Here is an 18,338-nt window from a genome sequence, read left to right on the forward strand (position 1 = left end):
TTGTGGACTGGAAACGTTGCTCAGATGTAAATAAAAACTGAGAAATTTTTTTTTGTCCACAATATTGCCTTTTTTTCATCGTCTTATTATCTCTTGGAAGACACCTAGGTGATTTCCCATCAACAAATTACTTGATGGTTGAATAAAAGTAACTTTAAGTTAAAATTTGGCATGGGTATGAATAATTATGGGCAGCAATATACAGGTGTGTATTTATACATACATATGCACATATACGGCACATACATTGCATATATTTATTTCATGTATAGAGAGATACAGGGAAAAAATAAAATACTGCACGAGAGGACGTACTGAGCATGCCCGCAGCTCAGACCCGGAATTATATCTGGGGTCGCGGCCATTTTCGATTGGAATACAGAAACTTTTTTTGTGACCCGGTCAGTGGCAGGAGCGGCGGAGGACGGCGAAAATGAATGGGTTAGAATCAGCAAGAGGTGCTGATTCGCGTAACGTGTTTCTTGACCTTATGTAGTCTGACTCGTTTTCTCTGAGCTCCGGCAGGAAAGAATAGCCCCGCCCCTTCAGCTGTTCAATGGGACGTCACGAGTAGAAGGCTGAGGGAGAACGAAGGGGGAAAGGGATAGAGCAGGTAGGCTCGGCGCGGTGACGTCACCTCGCTGCTGCTCTCTCTCGCCCTGCCCACCCCCTTTCCCTCCTCAGCCTGTGGAGGAGCTGATAGAAAATGGCCGCCGCGCCGAGCGGAGAGGAGAGACTGTGAGTGCTGCTGGGTCTCGGCCAGTGTGTGTCTGCCCCACTTCCCCTTTCCCGCCCTCCTGCTTGCCAAGCGCTTGCCTTTAGCTCTCTGTGTGCGAGGGGGGCGGGTCCCGCAGGGTGCCTGTTTTTAATGAATCCCTGAGGCAGAAGGGGGCGGGGTTGTGGGAGAAGAAAATGTCACTTGCTGCTTGTTTTTTTTATTTTTTGTTGTGGCGTATGATGGTCAGCTGTGACAGGCTGACATTTGCTTGGTGCGTCACCCCTCTTGCTGGGGAGGCCATGCACGTTCCATACTTCCTATGCGAATAACGGGGGCCTGAGCAGGGGTATCCACTGCGAGACACACCCCTCTCTGTCACGCTTTTGGATGTGAAGACTAGTTGTCAGGGGTTGAGCCATATAGGTGCTTTGCTTAGGTACCTTTTGATGTGGGAGCTGGTGAAGCAGTTTTGTACTAAAGTGCTATTATCTCCTTTGCTTGATACATGACTTTTGGCTACCTGTAATTAATCACTGTGAGGAATCGTTCACACTAGAGGCGTTTTAGTCATTTTTTTTAAGCGCTGGCGATTTTTCAAAATTGCCCAGAAAGCGCTTACACCACGAATTTCTATGAGAGAGCTCACATCTGAGCGGTTCGTTAACTATCCGCTCAGAAAAGCGGTGCATGGGCCATTTTTGAGTCGGTTTTTGCCTTAACGGAAGATATAGGAAAAATGCAAACGCTCACAAAATTGCTTTGTTTTCCGGATCAAGGAGTGAAATAAACGCAGTCTGCAAAAGCGCTTAGAAAAGCGCTTTTACAAAAAAAAAAAGTGTGCAGGTAATTGGAAAGAAAAATCACGTAAAAAAATGAACAGCCACGCGAATGGAACGCAATAGGAACAAGGCCTGAAAGCTGTCCCAATGGCTAACCTTAAAGTAATCCAGAGCTTAAGAAACTACAAAAATCGATACTTACCCGCTGCTTCCTCCAGCAGCATAAACATGTGCAAGTCCCTCGCCATTCTGCGGTCTGTCGTTAAGCTGCGATCAGCCTCGGTAACTGTCTCAGCTGTGTCAGTCCGGGTCTACTGCGCATGTGTGGGAGGTCTACTCATGCGCAGAAGATCCAGACGACGCGACTGAGACAGTTACCGGGGCTGGTCGTGGCTGAACGGCAGACGGCAAGGGACTCGCACGTGTTTGTTACTGGAGGAAGCAGCGGGTAAGTATCGAGTTTTGTAGTTTCTTCAGCTCTTGTACACTTTAAAGAATAGCCGAGGCAAAATAATTTGTACAAACCGAGGGAGCGGGCATGAATGGGCAGCAGTCCTTATGCTCCCCCATTCTCTGTTCCCTCGTGAATGCCCCCATATGTCGCACACTACTGCGACATCGCTAACCCGAAAAGCCCTCTGTGCAGAGAAAGTGTTAACCAATCAGTTTGATGGAAACTATCCAAAAAACATTGATTTCCTTAAAGAGACTGAAGCGAAAAAATTATGAGTTGTATGTGTAGCACAGCTAAGAAATAAAACATTAGGAGCAGAGACATGAGTCTAATATTGTTTCCAGTACAGGAAGAGTTTAACTCTAGTTATCTATGCAAAAGAGCCATTGAGCTCCACGACTTTCAAAGTCGCAGAGAGCTCTGTCTTCTGAAGTTAATCTCAACTGTAACTGTATTTTCTTTTTCTTTCCAGAGGACAGGTCAGTAATGCACTGGGCTGCTCTGTAAAATCATTTAAAATGCTCAGTAGTGTGTAAACTGCAAATATTAGAGAATGATGCAATGTTATAAAAAACTATATAACTGAAAAAAATTTGAATATTTTATTTGCTATTAACGTTCTAGTAATTAACCATACGACACAACCAATTCATTATATCATCATTTTTTTTTCACTTCAGTGTCTCTTTAATCTGAACAAATTCATTAACAATTTTCTTTTCTGTTAGTGGGCCTGGACGATCGTTTCTGATTGATTACTACGATCGATTCACACAATCGTCTGGAGGATTGAATTGTTAATGGGCACCTTTTCATTTACCCAATACTAACACTTAACTTCATCCATAATGTTAAAGAGACTCTGAAGCAAAGATAAATTATATTTTTTAACTTGTATTCCTGTCCATCACCATAACAGCTGCTAAACTGCCGCTATCCTGCGGCAAAACGAGGGGTCTATACCCCCCAAATCCCCTCCGTGGTGCCCAGGGAGCGCTTCCTGAATGAGGCAGAGCTAATGGCCGTAGCTCTGCCTCTCAGTGCGTCGATCGCCGCCTTTCCCCGCCCCTCTCAATCTTCCTTCACAGAGAGGGGTGGGGGAGAGGCGGAGATGCGTGTGGTGATTGACGCGCATGGAGGCAGAGCTACAGCTGAAAGCTCTGCCTCCAGGAGCAGTAAAATCCACAACCAAGAGAGTCATGGATTTTGCAGGGGGGATTTGGGGGGTATTAACCTCTCGTTTTGCCGGGGGTAGCGGCGGTTTAGCATCTATTATACTTAGTGACAGGAATACAAGTTAAAAAATAGAATGTATCCTCGCTTCAGAGTCTCTTTAAAGGAAACTTAAAAACTGAGAAGGATATGGATTTTTCCTTTTAAAATAATTCCAGTTGCCGGACTCACCTGCTGATCACGTGTCCCTAATAATTTAAAGCTTTGTTCTGACGCCAGGCGATATTTTTTTTTTTTTTTTCCCCTCCCGGCGATCCACTGCGCGCTTCAATTTTGTACACCGCTTTTGCAGAACGATTCTGTTTTTTTTTTTCACTTCCTGACGTTAGTTAGGAAGTGAACTCTTTCACCCGGGAATGAATAAATACAATGTACTTATTCATAAAAAACGCAATCGCCGGATAAAGCGGTTTGTGTTTCGCGCTTTTCCTATACCTTCCATTGTAGTAAAATCGCCCCGGAAATGGTACATGCACCGCTTTGCTGAGCGGAAAGCAACTAGTATGGTCTAAAAGGACACATCCATATCCCTCTCAGGGCTGGTGCACACCAAGAGCGCTTCTTAATGCTTTGAAAAGCGTGTGACTAATGTATTTGAATGGGATGAATCACACCAGAGCGATGTGATTTTCTCCCAAATGCGGATCCTGCAGCATTTCTGCGCTTTTCTGAGGCGATTCAGCCTCAATGTTAACCACTTCAGCCTAACTGGACGAGTATACACGTCCAGTGTAGTTGTGGAGAGTGCACCACCAGTTTGTTACTAAATGAGGCACATGTGGTATCATTTTAATCGGGACAAGTTGTAGAATACATTTTGGTGTGTGAAGCTTGAACCCACATCGCATAAGAAATAGGTAGTGACAAACTCGGTCCAAAATAAAAATTAATTTTCAGAATTATGATCAGACGTGGCAAAGCATTAGTAAAACTATACAAGACCTATACAGTGATAAGTAGTAGAATAGATTGTAGAGTGTTTTAGGGTTAAGGGCTATGTCTTGTGTATTATTTTTAGTAATAAGCTGAATCAAAAGCAATCAAATTTTCATATATTCTCTACCAAAACCAAGATTTGTAAAATGAAAACCGTGACAGAATCAGTACACATTAACACACGCTACCTAACCTGCCACACAGTGCTAACCCCCTTTCAGATGCATAACTATTCAATAAAAAAAAGTGTAAAATGAACTTTCTTGCTTGTTTGTAAATGGTGTGGGCCGTTGGAGGGGAGAGGGGGTTGATGGGCATTTCTTATTTTCACGGGGCTGCTCCCCAGCCACTTATCTGTATGAATTCTGCCATCTTCTACAGGCAGACTTTCAGCTGCAGCAGTGTGAAGTGGCGTTCCCGCTGTCTAAGGCCCAGTGCACACCAAAAACCTCTAGCAGATCTGCAAAACGCTGGAGGTTTTTGAAGCAGATTTCAGAGTGATTCTAGGCATGTTTTCTAAACATGCCTAGCGGTTTTGTGTAGCATATTTCATATATTGTTACTATAAAGCTGTAACAAAAAGGCTCGGAAAACCGCTCTGATCTAGCGTTTTTCAGAGCAGTTTTCCACTTTCCTATACTTTAACATTGCGGCAGAAACGCCTCAGAAATCTAAAAGCTGCTGCAGCCCCCGAGTTTGTGTTTGTGGAAAAAACGAGCCGCTCTGGTGTGCACTATCCCAGCACTTTCATTAGCCAAGCGGTTTAAAAATGCTCCAGAACCGCTCTGGTGTGCACCAGCCCTAAGTGGATGCTGAGAGATGAAGTTCAATGTGAATACATTACATGCCATGCCTTGTGGTGGTTTGGAAGGTGCATCACCACCACGGGCACGTCAAATTGTTGCAGCTGTGAGTCTGCCTGAAGATTGTGGCGTGCATACAAATAGGGAGGGGTGGGGGGGTGGGGGGGGCAAGGGAGCACTTTTACGGACCTCTTAAAATACACTGGAGGTAGTCATATGAATAACTTTCCTAATGCTTCTAATTGAGGGCTAGCTGCTGGTCATTTTTCAATTGCATCACCAGCGCTCAGTGCAAGGATTAAAAATCTATAAAACCTATGGGATGAAGTGTAACTTGTGGTCAGTCATCTCCCCACTTAACGACCGCCTAACGCCGATAGGCGTCGGCAGGTCGTTAGTGGTATAGCATGGAAACGGCCGCTCGATCGAGCGGCCTTTCCATGCTAGTTCACGGAGACTGGCTCCGTGAACAGTGTGCGAGCCGCCGATCGCGGCTCGCACGCATAATGTAAACATCTGGGGAAGAAATCCCCGCTGTTTACATCACACGGCGCTGCTGCGCAGCAGCGCCGTGACGTAGATCGGCGATCCACGGCCTCTGATTGGCCGGGGATCGCCGGCATCTGATAGGCAGAAGCCTATCCTATCAGGCGCAGGACGGATATCCGTCCTGCGCCACTCACAGGGTAAGGGAGAGGGAGGGAAAGCCGGGGAGGGCGGAAAGCGATGCGGAGGGGGGCTTTGAAGAGCCCCCCCCCCCCCGTAAAGTGCGGGTAGCCGGCGGCGATCAGACCCCCCCCCCAGCAGGACATCCCCCTAGTGGGGAAAAAGGGGGGGAAGTCTGATCGCCCTGGCTATTTCCTGATCGGTGCTGCGGGCTGGAGAGTCCACGCAGCACCGATCAGAAGAAAATCCCCTGGTCCTTAAGTGGTTAAAGGGAACTTAAACTGAGAGGGATATGGATTTTTCCTTTTAAACAATACCAGTTGCCTGGCAGCCCTGCTGATCTCTTTAGCTGCAGTAGTGGCTGAATCCCACACCTCAAACAAGCATGCAGCTAATCCAGTCTGACTTCAGTCAGAGCACCTGATCTGCATGCTTGTTTGGGGGCTGTGGCTGTGGCTGAAAGTATTAGAGACACAGGATCAGCAGGAGAGTCAGGCAACTGGTATTACTTTAAAAGAAAAAATCAATATCCTTCTCAGTTTAGGTACCCTTTAAGGCATCAACTGTGTAATAGCTGAGCACCAGTGCCCACATAAAGGGCTCTGAACTGACCTAATCTTGTAATACGTGATTTATGTAGCAGAAATTTTCGCTATGAAAGATAAGAAAAGTTCTCCACATTTGAAAAAAAGTGCTGTTTTATTTAACTACTTGAGGACCCACCCTTTACCCCCCCTTAAGGACCAGCGCTGTGCTGAGTGATCTGTGCTGGGTGGGCTCTGCAGCCCCCAGCACAGATCATGTAGCAGGCAGAGAGATCAGATCACCCCCCTTTTTTCCCCACTAGGGGGATGATGTGCTGGGGGGGTCCGATCTCTCATGCCTGCATGTGGCTGGCGGGGGGGGCAGCTCAAAGCCCCCCTCCGCGGCGAAATTCCCCCCTCCCTCTCCTACCTCCTCCCCCCCCCCCCGGAGATCAGGGCTGCACAGGACGCTATCCGTCCTGTGCAGCCAGTGACGGGACGTCCCCTGTCACATGGCGGCGATCCCCGGCCGCTGATTGGCCGGGGATCGCCGATCTGCCTTACGGCGCTGCTGCGCAGCAGCGCCGTACAAATGTAAACAAAGCGGATTATTTCCGCTTGTGTTTACATTTAGCCTGCGATGGCGGCCCGCAGGCTATTCACGGAGCCCCCCGCCGTGAATTGACAGGAAGCAGCCGCTCGCCCGAGCGGCTGCTTCCTGATTAATCAGCCTGCAGCTGGCGACGCAATACTGCGTCGCTGGTCCTGCAGCTGCCACTTTGCCGACGCGCGGTATGAGTGCGCGGTCGGCAAGTGGTTAAACTGTTGGTGTTAAGGCTCATACACACATCAGACTATAGTCTTTGGAAAATGAAAGATCACAGACCAATCTTACCACCCTTCATGTAGTATGAGAGCCATACCTTCACAGTCTATTCTATGGAGCTGAACTCCCCATCAGAAAAAAAAAATTTGCAAGATGCTGTACAGACATAAGAGATCAGTATCTGCAAAAGATCCGTTCCTGCAAATTGCATTCATAGTCTGTGAGATCTGCAGATCATCATACACACCTTGTTTAACTGACATTCATCTGCAGATCAGACAATCATCTGCAGATCTGAAAATCCATCCTGGTGGATCTGATCTGCAGATGAATGTCTGTTAAACAAGGTGTGTATGATGATCTGCAGATATCATAGACTATGAATGCATTTTGCAGGAACGGATCTTTTGCAGGAACGGATCTTTTGCAGGAACAGATCTTTTGCAGATACTGATCTTTTGAATGTCTACAGCATCTTTGTGTGCAGCATCTTGTAAAGATTTCTGTCTGATGGGGAGTTCAGCTGCATAGAATAGACTGTGTAGGTATGGCTCTCATACTACATGGATGGGGGTAAAATTGGTCTGTGATCTTTCATTTTTTGGTCTGATGTGTGTATGAGCCTTTAGATTCATCAGTAGAAATAATCAAGCAATTCAGCATTCCCATAATCCTATTTTTTTTTTTTTTTACTTGCAGTAGCCCTCTTAAAGGGAACCTGTCATAAAGTAAAAATAAATAAATAAAACATTACTTACTTGGGGCTTCTACCGGCCCCCTGCAGACGTCATGTGCCAGCGCTGGGACAAAACGATCCTCTGGTCCCCTGCTGCGGCTCACTTTCGGTTTCGTCGACTTACAGGTCGTCGGCCACTTCATCCTCGTTCGCGCTCCCGTTGCCGGAAGTGTCCTGCACAGGCGCATTGGCCAATCAGCTGCGAAACCAAAAGTGAGCTGTGGCGGGGGGCTGGAGGATCGTTTTGTCCCAGCTTGAGCACAGGACATCTGCAGGAGGCTGGTAGAAGCCCCAGGTAAATTCAACTTTTTTTTTTTTATTCTGAAAGAGAACCCGAGGTGTGTTTAAAGAATGTTATCTGCATACAGAGGCTGGATCTGCCTATACAGCCCAGCCTCTGTTGCTATCCCAAACCCCACTAAGGTCCCCCTGCACTCTGCAATCCCTCATAAATCACAGCCATGCTGTGAGGCTGTGTTTACATCTGTAGTGTCAGTCTCGGCTGCTCCTCCGCCTCCTGCATAGCTCCGGTCCCTGCCCCGTCCCTTCCCTCCAATCAGCAGGGAGGGAAGGGATGCAGGCGGGGACTGGAGTTCTGCAGGAGGCGGGGAGAGCAGCAGACTGACACTATAGAGATAAACACAGCCAGCTCTGACAAGCTGTTTGTCAGCAGCGTGGCTGTGATTTATGAGGGATTGCAGAGTGCAGGGGGACCTTAGGGGGGTTTGGGATAGCAACAGAGGCTGGTCTGTATAGGCAGATCCAGCCTCTGTATGCAGATAATATTCTTCAAACCCACCTCGGGTTCTCTTTAAATTTCATTACAGGTTTCCTTTAGGCCTCTTTTACAGTGGGACGTTGTTTGATGCGACATTAAGGTCGCATAATGTGCCTCTAATGCAACGCATTGAAAGACTATAACTTGGACGTTATAGTACATTCTTTAGCCCTACGTTTGGTGCGCCGTTTTCCAGGGCTGTGGAGTCGGTACAAAAATCTTCCGACTCCTCAGTTTATGAAACCACGACTCCGACTCCGGGTACCCAAAATGGCTCAGACTCTGACTCCTTAGTCTAATACTTACCAGGGCTGTGGATTTTGTACAAAATCATCCTACTCCCGACTCCGACTCCTCAGTTTGTGAAATCACCGACTCCGGGTACCCAAAATTGCTCCAACTCCGACTCCACAGCCCTGCCGTTTTCGACAAACAGTGATGGAACGAAAACGGCGCATGCGTTACATTTAAAAAAAAAAAAATTACTGAGCATGTGCAACACACATAACGCAGCAAATGTATTGCTAAACGCACAGCATGCAGCACTTTCTAATAACGCTACACGTTACACACAATGCAACGTGCGCACTGTGAATGTCGCACAGACTTTGTATTGCTGTGCGTTAGTCTGCGTTGGAACATTTTCTAACGTGCGACTTTAACATCGCACTGTGAAAGAGGCTTTAAGCTATGGGAACATGCTAGATTAAACGTGGCTGATAATGACCGCCTTGCACAAAAATCTAGCATGTGTACAGGAGGCCCCCAAGCGCATTATTCTCAGTCACCCTGCTGAAAGCCACTCTGTCTTGTGCAGCTTGTCTTCTCACTGCCCCCTTCGTGAAAACTGAACAGTTGTCCAAGGGATCGAATGACAGTCCTTGTACGTTTTTATCAGGCTTTCCACAAGCGGCTGAAGGCAATTACATTCACCGCCTGTCTTGTGCTCCGGCTTACCACTTGCTAGCATTTTGCACATGCAGTAGAGAGGCATCCATCGCAGCTATTCCTATTTTTAAATAAAAAAAAAAAAAAAAAAGTTGCACTGTTCATGTAAGTACAAAAAAAATCCTTTAGGCAGGGAACACACTTGACTGTTTTTGTACGTGTTTTCTGCACAGAAAAACTGAAAACGCATGTTAATCAATGGGCTAGTTCACACTTAATGTTGTTCGCACGCCGAAAAAAATGGACATTCTGCATGATGATTCTGCACATTTTGTCAGTTTTCTCTATCAATTACATCAGCAGCTGTGAAAAAACTTGCGCGTTTTCCTGCATTGAAACACACTTAAGGCTCATACACACATCAGACCATAGTCTTTGGAAAATGAAAGACCACAGACCAATTTTACCCCCTTCCATGTAGTATGAGAGCCATACCTTCACAGTCTTTTCTATGGAGCTGAACTCCCCATCAGAAAAACATCTTTGTAAGATGCTGCACACAAAGATGCTGTAGACATTCAAAAGATCAGTATCTGCAAAAGATCTGTTCCTGCCAAAAATCCATTCCTGCAAATTGCAATGCTAGTCTATGAGAGCTGCAGATCATCATACACACATGATTTAACTGACATTCATCTGCAGATCAGATCCACCAGGATGGATTTTCAGATCTGCAGATGATTGCTTGATCTGCAGATGAATGTCAGTTAAATCATGTGTGTATGATGATCTGCAGATCTCATAGACTATCATTGCAATTTGCAGGAATGGATTTTTGGCAGGAACAGATCTTTTGCAGATACTGATCTTTTGTGTCTGTACAGCATCTGTTTGCACAGCATCTTGCAAAGATTTTTTTCTGATGGGGAGTTCAGCTCCATAGAAAAGACTGTGTAGGTATGGCTCTCATACTACATGAAGGGTGGTAAGATTGGTCTGTGATCTTTCATTTTCCAATGATGTGTGTATGGGGCCTTGGTGTGTAGAAAAAGTATGCAGAAAAGAAAACTGAAAGACAAGTATGTTCCTTGCCTCACTGTATGTGTCCAGCACAAAGATTTAACACAATAAAAACATGACTGGAGAGAGGGATTCTCAAATAATGCGATTAAGCTATCATTTTTATTGCTATTATTGACACACGAGGTAGCTAGAGGAGATTTTCTTTTTTGTTTTTTTTTTATTTTTATCATTGCTAAATATCATCATTTTTGAAGATCCATCTCTCTATTCAGTCATATTTTTAATTGTTTTTTTGCGCTGGACACATACAATAAAGGATAATTTTGTGTACTTGCGTGACTAGTGCAATTTTTTTTTAATAGGAATAGCTCATACACAATGGTGTTTGGTCCTTATTTACATTATCTTGCATTGTTGATGGTGCTAGTCTGTGTTTTGTACTGTACAAAAATGCAGTATACCATGCATTTGCTATTTGGCAGAATCTCATATCGTTAGTGGGAAAAGCATAGAAAGTCTAGTATGTCATACTGGTTTGCTGATTGCACAGAATCCAAAAAGTGGACCAAATCATGTGCAGCAGGAAAAGGCCCTAAGGTTACTTTCACAGTGGCCTTTGCATTAAAGTGTACCTGAGCAGAGTAAAAGAAAAAAATTATACATACCTGGGGCTTCCTCCAGTGCCGTTCAGGCTGATCGTTTCATTGCTGTCTCCTGAATCCTCCACTGCAGTGCAGCATTTTTAGGATTAGTGCGCGATGGCAACACTGCTGTGGGCTCACTCCCGTAACCATTCAGTAGGGAAGCACTTTTAAGAACTAGCAGGATTCCTAAAAAGCATGAATCGCTGCTGAAAATGCTCTAGTGGCTGCTAGGCCTAATACATTTTAGAAAGTCACACAGAGCTAAGTCCGAGAAAGACACAAGGATTCTGCCCATCAATGACCAATCTGTTGTGATGTCTCTAGATTGACCAATTTTTTTCTTTTTGGCATGTGCATAGTAAAATAGGGCTTACCTTACCGCACCTGGATTGGCGTGAACAATATCTAAATGAACAAAATGGTTTTCCATTGTGAAGGAAAATTGCTGTGAAAGTCACTTCTAATGCTAACAAATCGCTTATTTGGAAATTCTCGTGAAATGCTAAACTTGGAGGAAAAGCTGGAGTGGTATTTGGCATGACATGGACATTCCACTGGTCTTACCATGACATTTCTGTTTTCCATCTTTTTTTCAAAAGTGCTTCTCAACACCATTAGGCTTTGTTCATATTATAAATCGCAAGCGCTGATTGCTTTTGTGAGCTCTTTTTAAAGCAATTTTTCTGGCATTTTTTTTGAGCGATTCCCGATTTTGGACACGCGTTTGCGATAGGAAAGATCACTCGTGAGAATACTCGCATTTAAATTCATTGCACAAGTGCTTTTAAAACTAGTGTCAAATTGCTTGTAGTGTGAACATGCCCATTGTTGTAGAATGTGGCTGTTAAAATGTGAAGGTCCCCTTCTTCCCCCCCCCCCCCCCCCAAAAAAAAAAGCTGTAAAAAATCTTGTCAATCTGTGACATATGCTATGCTGATCACATAGCATATGCTGTGTTGTATTGCAATGCAACAATGTGCCTGGGCTCCCCATGCCCAGGGACTTGTACAGCCTTAAAAAAAGAAAGGCTATTAATATTTCCACTTTTTTTTATTAGAAATAGGGATGGTCAATGACATGCTCAAAAATTCCTGAGTTAATGCATATTTTATTAAAATGTGTGGCTTGGAATTTTACCAAAAAATCTAGCTGCTTCTACATAATGTTTAGTTTCCATAATGCATACATTTGCATCAGCTAAAAATGATTAGCATCTTGTTCACGATTTGTCCTGTCCATTTGTTAAAGAGAACCCAAGGTGGGTTTCTGCATTCAATATTTGGACACGGAGGCACATTCTGCATACAATCACCAGCCTCTTGTCCTTATAGTGTGCTGCCAGCTGACCCCGTGATCTGCTGTTCCCCTTATTAAAACCGCCAGGCTAGCGACATATAGATTGTCTCTAGCTGGCTGTTTACAGTCAGGCTGCCACTCACCACCGCTCCCCCGCCTCCTCTATAGCGCGGCTTCCCGTCTGTGTCCCTTACTCCCTGCCTCTGTAAGCCGATTTGAGGAAGCTTGCAGGGAGTAAAGGGACGCAAGCAGGGAGCCGCGCTATACAGGAGGCGGGGGAGCAGCGGTGAGTGTCAGCCTGAATGTAAACAGCCGACTAGAGACAATCTGTGTGTTGCTAGCCTGGCAGTTTTTATAAGGGGGGACAGCAGAGCATGGAGGGCGGCTGGAGGCACACTATAAGCACTATAAGGACACAGAGGCTGGTGATTGTATGCAGAATGTGCCGCCGTGTCCAAATATTGATTGCAGAAACCCACATCTGGTTCTCTTTAAAGACATAGTCCAGGCTGGTAAAAGTCTTCAGCAAGCTGCTGCGCCAAATTTACGACTGGTAAAGAGGAACTCCAGTGAAAATAATGTAATAAAAAAGTGCTTCATTTTTACAATAATTATGTATAAATGATTTAGTCAGTGTCTGCTCATTGTAAAATCTTTCCTCTCCCCGATTTACATTCTGACATTTATTACATGGTGGCATTTTTACTGTGGGCAGGTTATGTAGCTGCTGCTAGCTGTTTTGGCTGTTAGAGACAGCTGTAAACAGCTAATTCCTGTCTGTGAACCTTGTTACATTGTAACAAACTGCCAAAAGTACCGCGGTCCCACCGTCCGAGCTTCTTGTGGGAGGGGTTTCAGCACAAAATCAGTCATACAGCGGCCCCTGATGGTCTGTTTGTGAAAAGCAATATATTTCTCATGTCAAAGGGGGGTATCAGCTACTGATTGGGATAAAGTTCAATTCTTGGTTGGAGTTTCTCTTTAAACACAATCCTACCGTTTAAAACTCTCAGAGCCCTTTTAGACAGGCTGCGTTTCATTTTGTTTTTGAAAAGGCTTGCGATTTTCCAAATGTAAGTACAGTAAAGTTACAAATGGAATTGTGGGAATTTTCAAAAAATAAAAATAAAAAAAGGAAATCTTAATCCTGCTGCAATTCTAATGCGTTGCGATTTAAGCCAACGGTAAAAATCGCAAAACGCATTTGCGATCGTGTATTGAGGTGTGAAAGAGCCCTTAGGCTGGAAGCACACTAGGCAGTGCAGATTACCATGTTTTCTGCATGTGTTTAGCTAGGTTCACAGTGGGACGTTGTGTTGTGATGCAAAGTTAACGTCGCAACGCAAAATTACATCGCACTGTGAACGTCGCATAGCCTTAAAGAAACACTGAAGTCTGAGAAAATGCAGCTTTTTATTACAAAAACCTGTTCAACATTATTGCCCTAACTAACACACCACATCCCGGCGGCTGAACTCTAACTAAATCCCCCCAAACTCCTATCGCAAAATCCACGACTTTCTTGGTCGTGGATTTTGCTGCCCCGGGAGGCAGAGCTTTCAGCTGCAGATATGCCTCCATGCGCGTCTATCAGCGCGTATCTCCGCCTCTCCCCCGCTCCTCTCAGTGAAGGAAGACTGAGGGGCGGGCGGAGGCGGAGATACGCACTGATAGACGCGTGTAGAGGCAGAGCTGCAGCTGAATGCTCTGCCTCTCACGGAAGCGCTCCCTGCAATGTTCCCCGGGTAGTTTGGGGGGATTTAGTTAGATTTCAGCCGCGGGGATGCAGTGTTTTAGTTTAGTGCAATCATGTTGAACAGGTTTTAGCAATAAAAAGCTGAATTTTCGGAGACTTCAGAGTCTCTTTTACATTGCAGTGCGGTAAGCAGTGTAGACTTTATAGTGCCGGGACCATAACGACCACTCTGAACCTTGGCTTTTTGTTCTTTTGCTGTGTGTTTTGTATGCGATTGCATTTCACGTTTGCTTTTTTAATGTTGTTTTTTTTTTTTTCTTGTGCTTTTTTGCGATTTTATGTATTTACATAATGTAATAAAATACAGTAATATGTTTATAAAATAAAAATAATCAGAAACGCATGTAAAAATGCATTCCTCTGCGTATCCATTGAGATACATTATGTGCGTAGTGTGCAAGGAGCCTAACAGTAACGCCACTAACAGTGCTTCATGAACAGAACCTCCAGTCCTCAGACCTTGTTCACACTATCCAACACACATGGCCATGCCTTTACAATGCATACCATCTGTGTTGCCGTTCGTTTGCCCATTCACTGACCATGCAATGCAGTCTATGCATTTCTGATGTTGCATATTGCACACGGCCAAACAGTAGTACAGTAACTGCTGAAATATGGAGCAGCACACCACAGAGCTCTATGATTGAAAAAAATAATGCTTCATGTACTGTACTGTCTGTTTTGTAAAGCCTCTATTAGACGGATTGCTGACAAGCAGATGAGCTCTGATTGGGTGCAATTAAAATGCAGCTGGATGTCCGTGTTTGTACCACCATGCGTGTCATCGTTCCCAGCGGCAGATACCCATTTGCGCTCATTTGTGACGGAGACAGCTGACCGATCACATTACCGCCTTTAGCCTACTGAACTCGATTTGAAATGCATTAAAACAAAATTGTGATATTTATCTCCAAAATGTTGGGGTAATCACTTGTTTGCAGCTATATAAATAGGTACCTAGTTTGGAAGTATCCTGAACACTGGAATTGTTCACAGCCCCCTCTTTGGCTACATTCACAGTGCATGAGTTGCGTTGTAGAGTAATTCTGCCTGTCAGCTCACTGCCCATATAATTCTACGGGGCTGATCTCTGCTTTGTAACTGATCTTGTTAATCTAACTCACTACATGCTATCTTTGAATTAACATCTATGTCCAGTTTCCACTGCAGTTCATGCACATAATTACACAATACAAGGCCAGAAACCCACTAGGAGCAATTTCTAAGCGCTAGTGATTTGTAAAAGCTCTTGCTAATGCAATGCTATGGGGGATTTTTATAAAATCGTATTGCTCAAGTGGGATCACACCCATAGCATTACATTAGCAAGAGTTTTCAAATCGCAGAGTGCTCAGAAAATCACTCCTAGTGGGTTTCTGGCCTAACACATGCATTATGTACACATGCATTAGGCTGGGGCACATGTGTCCATGCCGGAGAAGCCAGTCAATATATATTTGGGATTGCACCTTTTAAGAAGAAAGGGTTAAAAACCACAATGTACACTCCCTTTGTAGCTGCTGGATTCTTTGGTGACCGGCCTGTGGGATAGTGTTATTGCAACCGGTTGGTCCGATTCTTTGTCTTTTCTAATCTTGTGCAGATCTTGCTCCTAAGGTAGCCTGGGCCCAATAGAAATGTATGTACAAAGAGGCCTAATGAAGGATATTAAATGCCTGAAACGAATATCTGTCGTCGCCACTAGCAGTCAATTATTGCTAACTTCGTCAAGCCAGATTATTAATTCTGTCAGTCTCGTCAAATTTTTTATGTGATATGCTCAATTGCCATTCATGAAGATTGAATTTTTGGACAAAAGTTTTATGAAAATTTACCTTTTGCATTTTTGTGTGAATAAAGTTGTTTCGTTTTTTTTTGTTTTTTTTTTCTTGTACTGCAAGACTGGTGTGCCGTGATATTTTTACCCAGAATCTTTGTCCTCCCAGTAACTAAGCACCATGCCAGAAAAGCCTCGGTTATCTGCCATATGCATTTACAAGGTTTTTTTTCTCCTGCGTTTGTGTTTTTTCGGGTGCGTTTTATGTACATTTTTCATAGTTATTTGGGTTGAAAAAAAGACATACGTCCATCGAGTTCAACTGCGTTTTTGTTAAGCATTTTCAATGAATATATTTATATTGGGCAAGTAAAAACAAAATTATTTTCAAATAGTTTTTCCCCCTTTTATTTATTTTTTTTAAAAATGCATGCGTTTTTGAATTTCCGTAGGGAAGCATTGTATAAATTCACAAAGTTTTAAATCAGGATGATACCATTTATTGGCTGGCTAATGAGAATAAGCAAGCTTTTCGGCTTTGCAGCCTTCGTTGGGCTTAAAGAGAATCTGTACTCTAAAATTCTTACAATAAAAAGCATACCATTCTATTCCTTATGCTCTCCTGTGCCCCTCTGTGCTGTTTCTGCCACTCCCTGCTGCAATCCTGGTTTGTAATTAACCTTCCTGGCGGTTCGGGGTAAGCCGCGTAGGAGGTTTTCTCAGGCCCTACTGGGCCGATTTGCACAATTTTTTTTTTTGCTCCCGGTGACGTCATCCTGTCGCCATGGCGACGGGGGAAGCCCTCCAGGCTCCCGGTGACGTCATCCTGTCGCCATGGTGACGGGGGAAGCCCTCCAGGAAATCACGTTCTTTGAATGGGATTTCCTGATCGCCGGAGGCGATCGAAGAGGGTAGGGGGTTGCCGCTGCACAGCGGCTGTCATGCAGTGAGCCCTAGGCTCGCTACATGATTTAAAAAAAAAAAAATACAAAAAAACCGGCTGCGCTGTCCCCTGGCGGATTTTAATAGACCGCCAGGAGGGTTTTTAGGCAGTGTTTACAAACAAAAGACTGGCTTCTAACCAGAGTATCATAGGATGAGAACAGCTTACTGTGACACTCATGCAGCGCTTGGAGGGGGTGTGTAAAGCTTCTGCCAATGACAAGCAGTGCAGTACATTCCACACATTCCAGCCTCAGCCCGACACAGGAAAGGAGATAAGATTTATTATAGAGACAGTGCAAGTAGGAAAAGCTGCAGTAAGGGCTCGTTTCCACTATCGCGAATCCGCATGCGTCCAACGCATGCGGATTCGCACATGTAATGCAAGTGGATGGGCCTGTTTCCACTGTAGCGTTGTTGAGGTGCGTTTTTTTTTCAGCAGTGAAAAAACGCACAAAAGAGCCACAGAATTCGCCTGCGAGTGGAATGCATGCGAATCGCCGCTAATGTATTTAATAGGGAATTCGTCTGCGGCTATGGTATGCGAATTTTCATGCGAATTCGCATAGGTACCAATGTAACTTCAAACAGGCCGTGACATGGTTAAATTCGCATATACCCTCACCTATGCGAATTCGCATGCGAATGTGCGGCAAAAACCGCGAAAAAATTAGCATCCGCGTGCTATTTCAACAGCGGTGGAATCCAGGCGATTCTGCACCGCAATAGTGGAAACGAGCCCTAAGACAGACCACATTAGAACAGGTATAGGAACTTATAGGACAGAAGAAATAAGGCTCAAAATTTTGTTACAGTGTCTCTTCAAAACCTGTTTGCTTGCAGGCTGATGGTACAGACTGTTTTTTTTTTTTTGTTTGTTTGTTTTACAGCCCACAGAGTAACATTATGTACATTTCTCCCAAAAAAATAAAATTATTATGTACGTTTCTGCATACGTTTTCTGCTCTGTGACAAAATGCATGCAATTAATGGACTTAGAGGAATATGAAGGCGGCCATATTTGTTTTCATACCAGTTGCCAGCCATTCCTGCTGATATTTTGTTGCAGCAGTAGCTGGATCACAGCACCATCTTCAGTTTTAGATATTCAAAGCTCTTTTATTTTATAGTAGCATCACAGCATAATTCAAATGCAGACAGGTAGCAGAATAAAGAGACGTTTCGAGGGGACCAACCCCTCTATTTTCAAAGGAAACCTGTAATGATAAAAAAAAAAAAATATCATACTGCACCTGTGCAGGACGCTTCTGGTTACCGGAGCGCAACTGCAGGCATTTCCAATTATTTATACAAATAATCATTCGTAAACTATCGCCAAATTGTATCATTAGTGGCCACCTTTCTTCAGTCAGACTTTAGTCAGAGAACTTGCCTGCTTGTTCAGGGTCTATGGCTACAAATATTAGAGGCAAATTATCAGCAGTGCAGCCAGGCAACTGGCATTGTTTAAATGGAAATAAAGATGGCAGCCTCCATATCCCTCAGGTGTACTTTAAAATAAGTGTGACCCCCTACCTTATGCAAAGCACAAACTG

General features: G+C 44.4%; 1 protein-coding gene across 1 annotated transcript in view; it reads left to right on the forward strand.

The window, feature by feature from the left end:
- The first annotated feature begins 562 nt into the window (after positions 1-562).
- Positions 563-18,338, forward strand: part of MECP2 (methyl-CpG binding protein 2) — a 57,621-nt gene continuing 39,845 nt past the window's right edge. Inside the window, exon 1 of the mRNA XM_068248241.1 lies at positions 563-738. Coding sequence (XP_068104342.1) covers positions 707-738 — 32 coding nt within the window. The 5' untranslated portion in view covers positions 563-706. The remainder of the gene's footprint in view (positions 739-18,338) is intronic.

This window comes from Hyperolius riggenbachi, chromosome 8 (assembly GCF_040937935.1).
Source record: "Hyperolius riggenbachi isolate aHypRig1 chromosome 8, aHypRig1.pri, whole genome shotgun sequence".
Lineage (NCBI taxonomy): Eukaryota > Metazoa > Chordata > Amphibia > Anura > Hyperoliidae > Hyperolius > Hyperolius riggenbachi.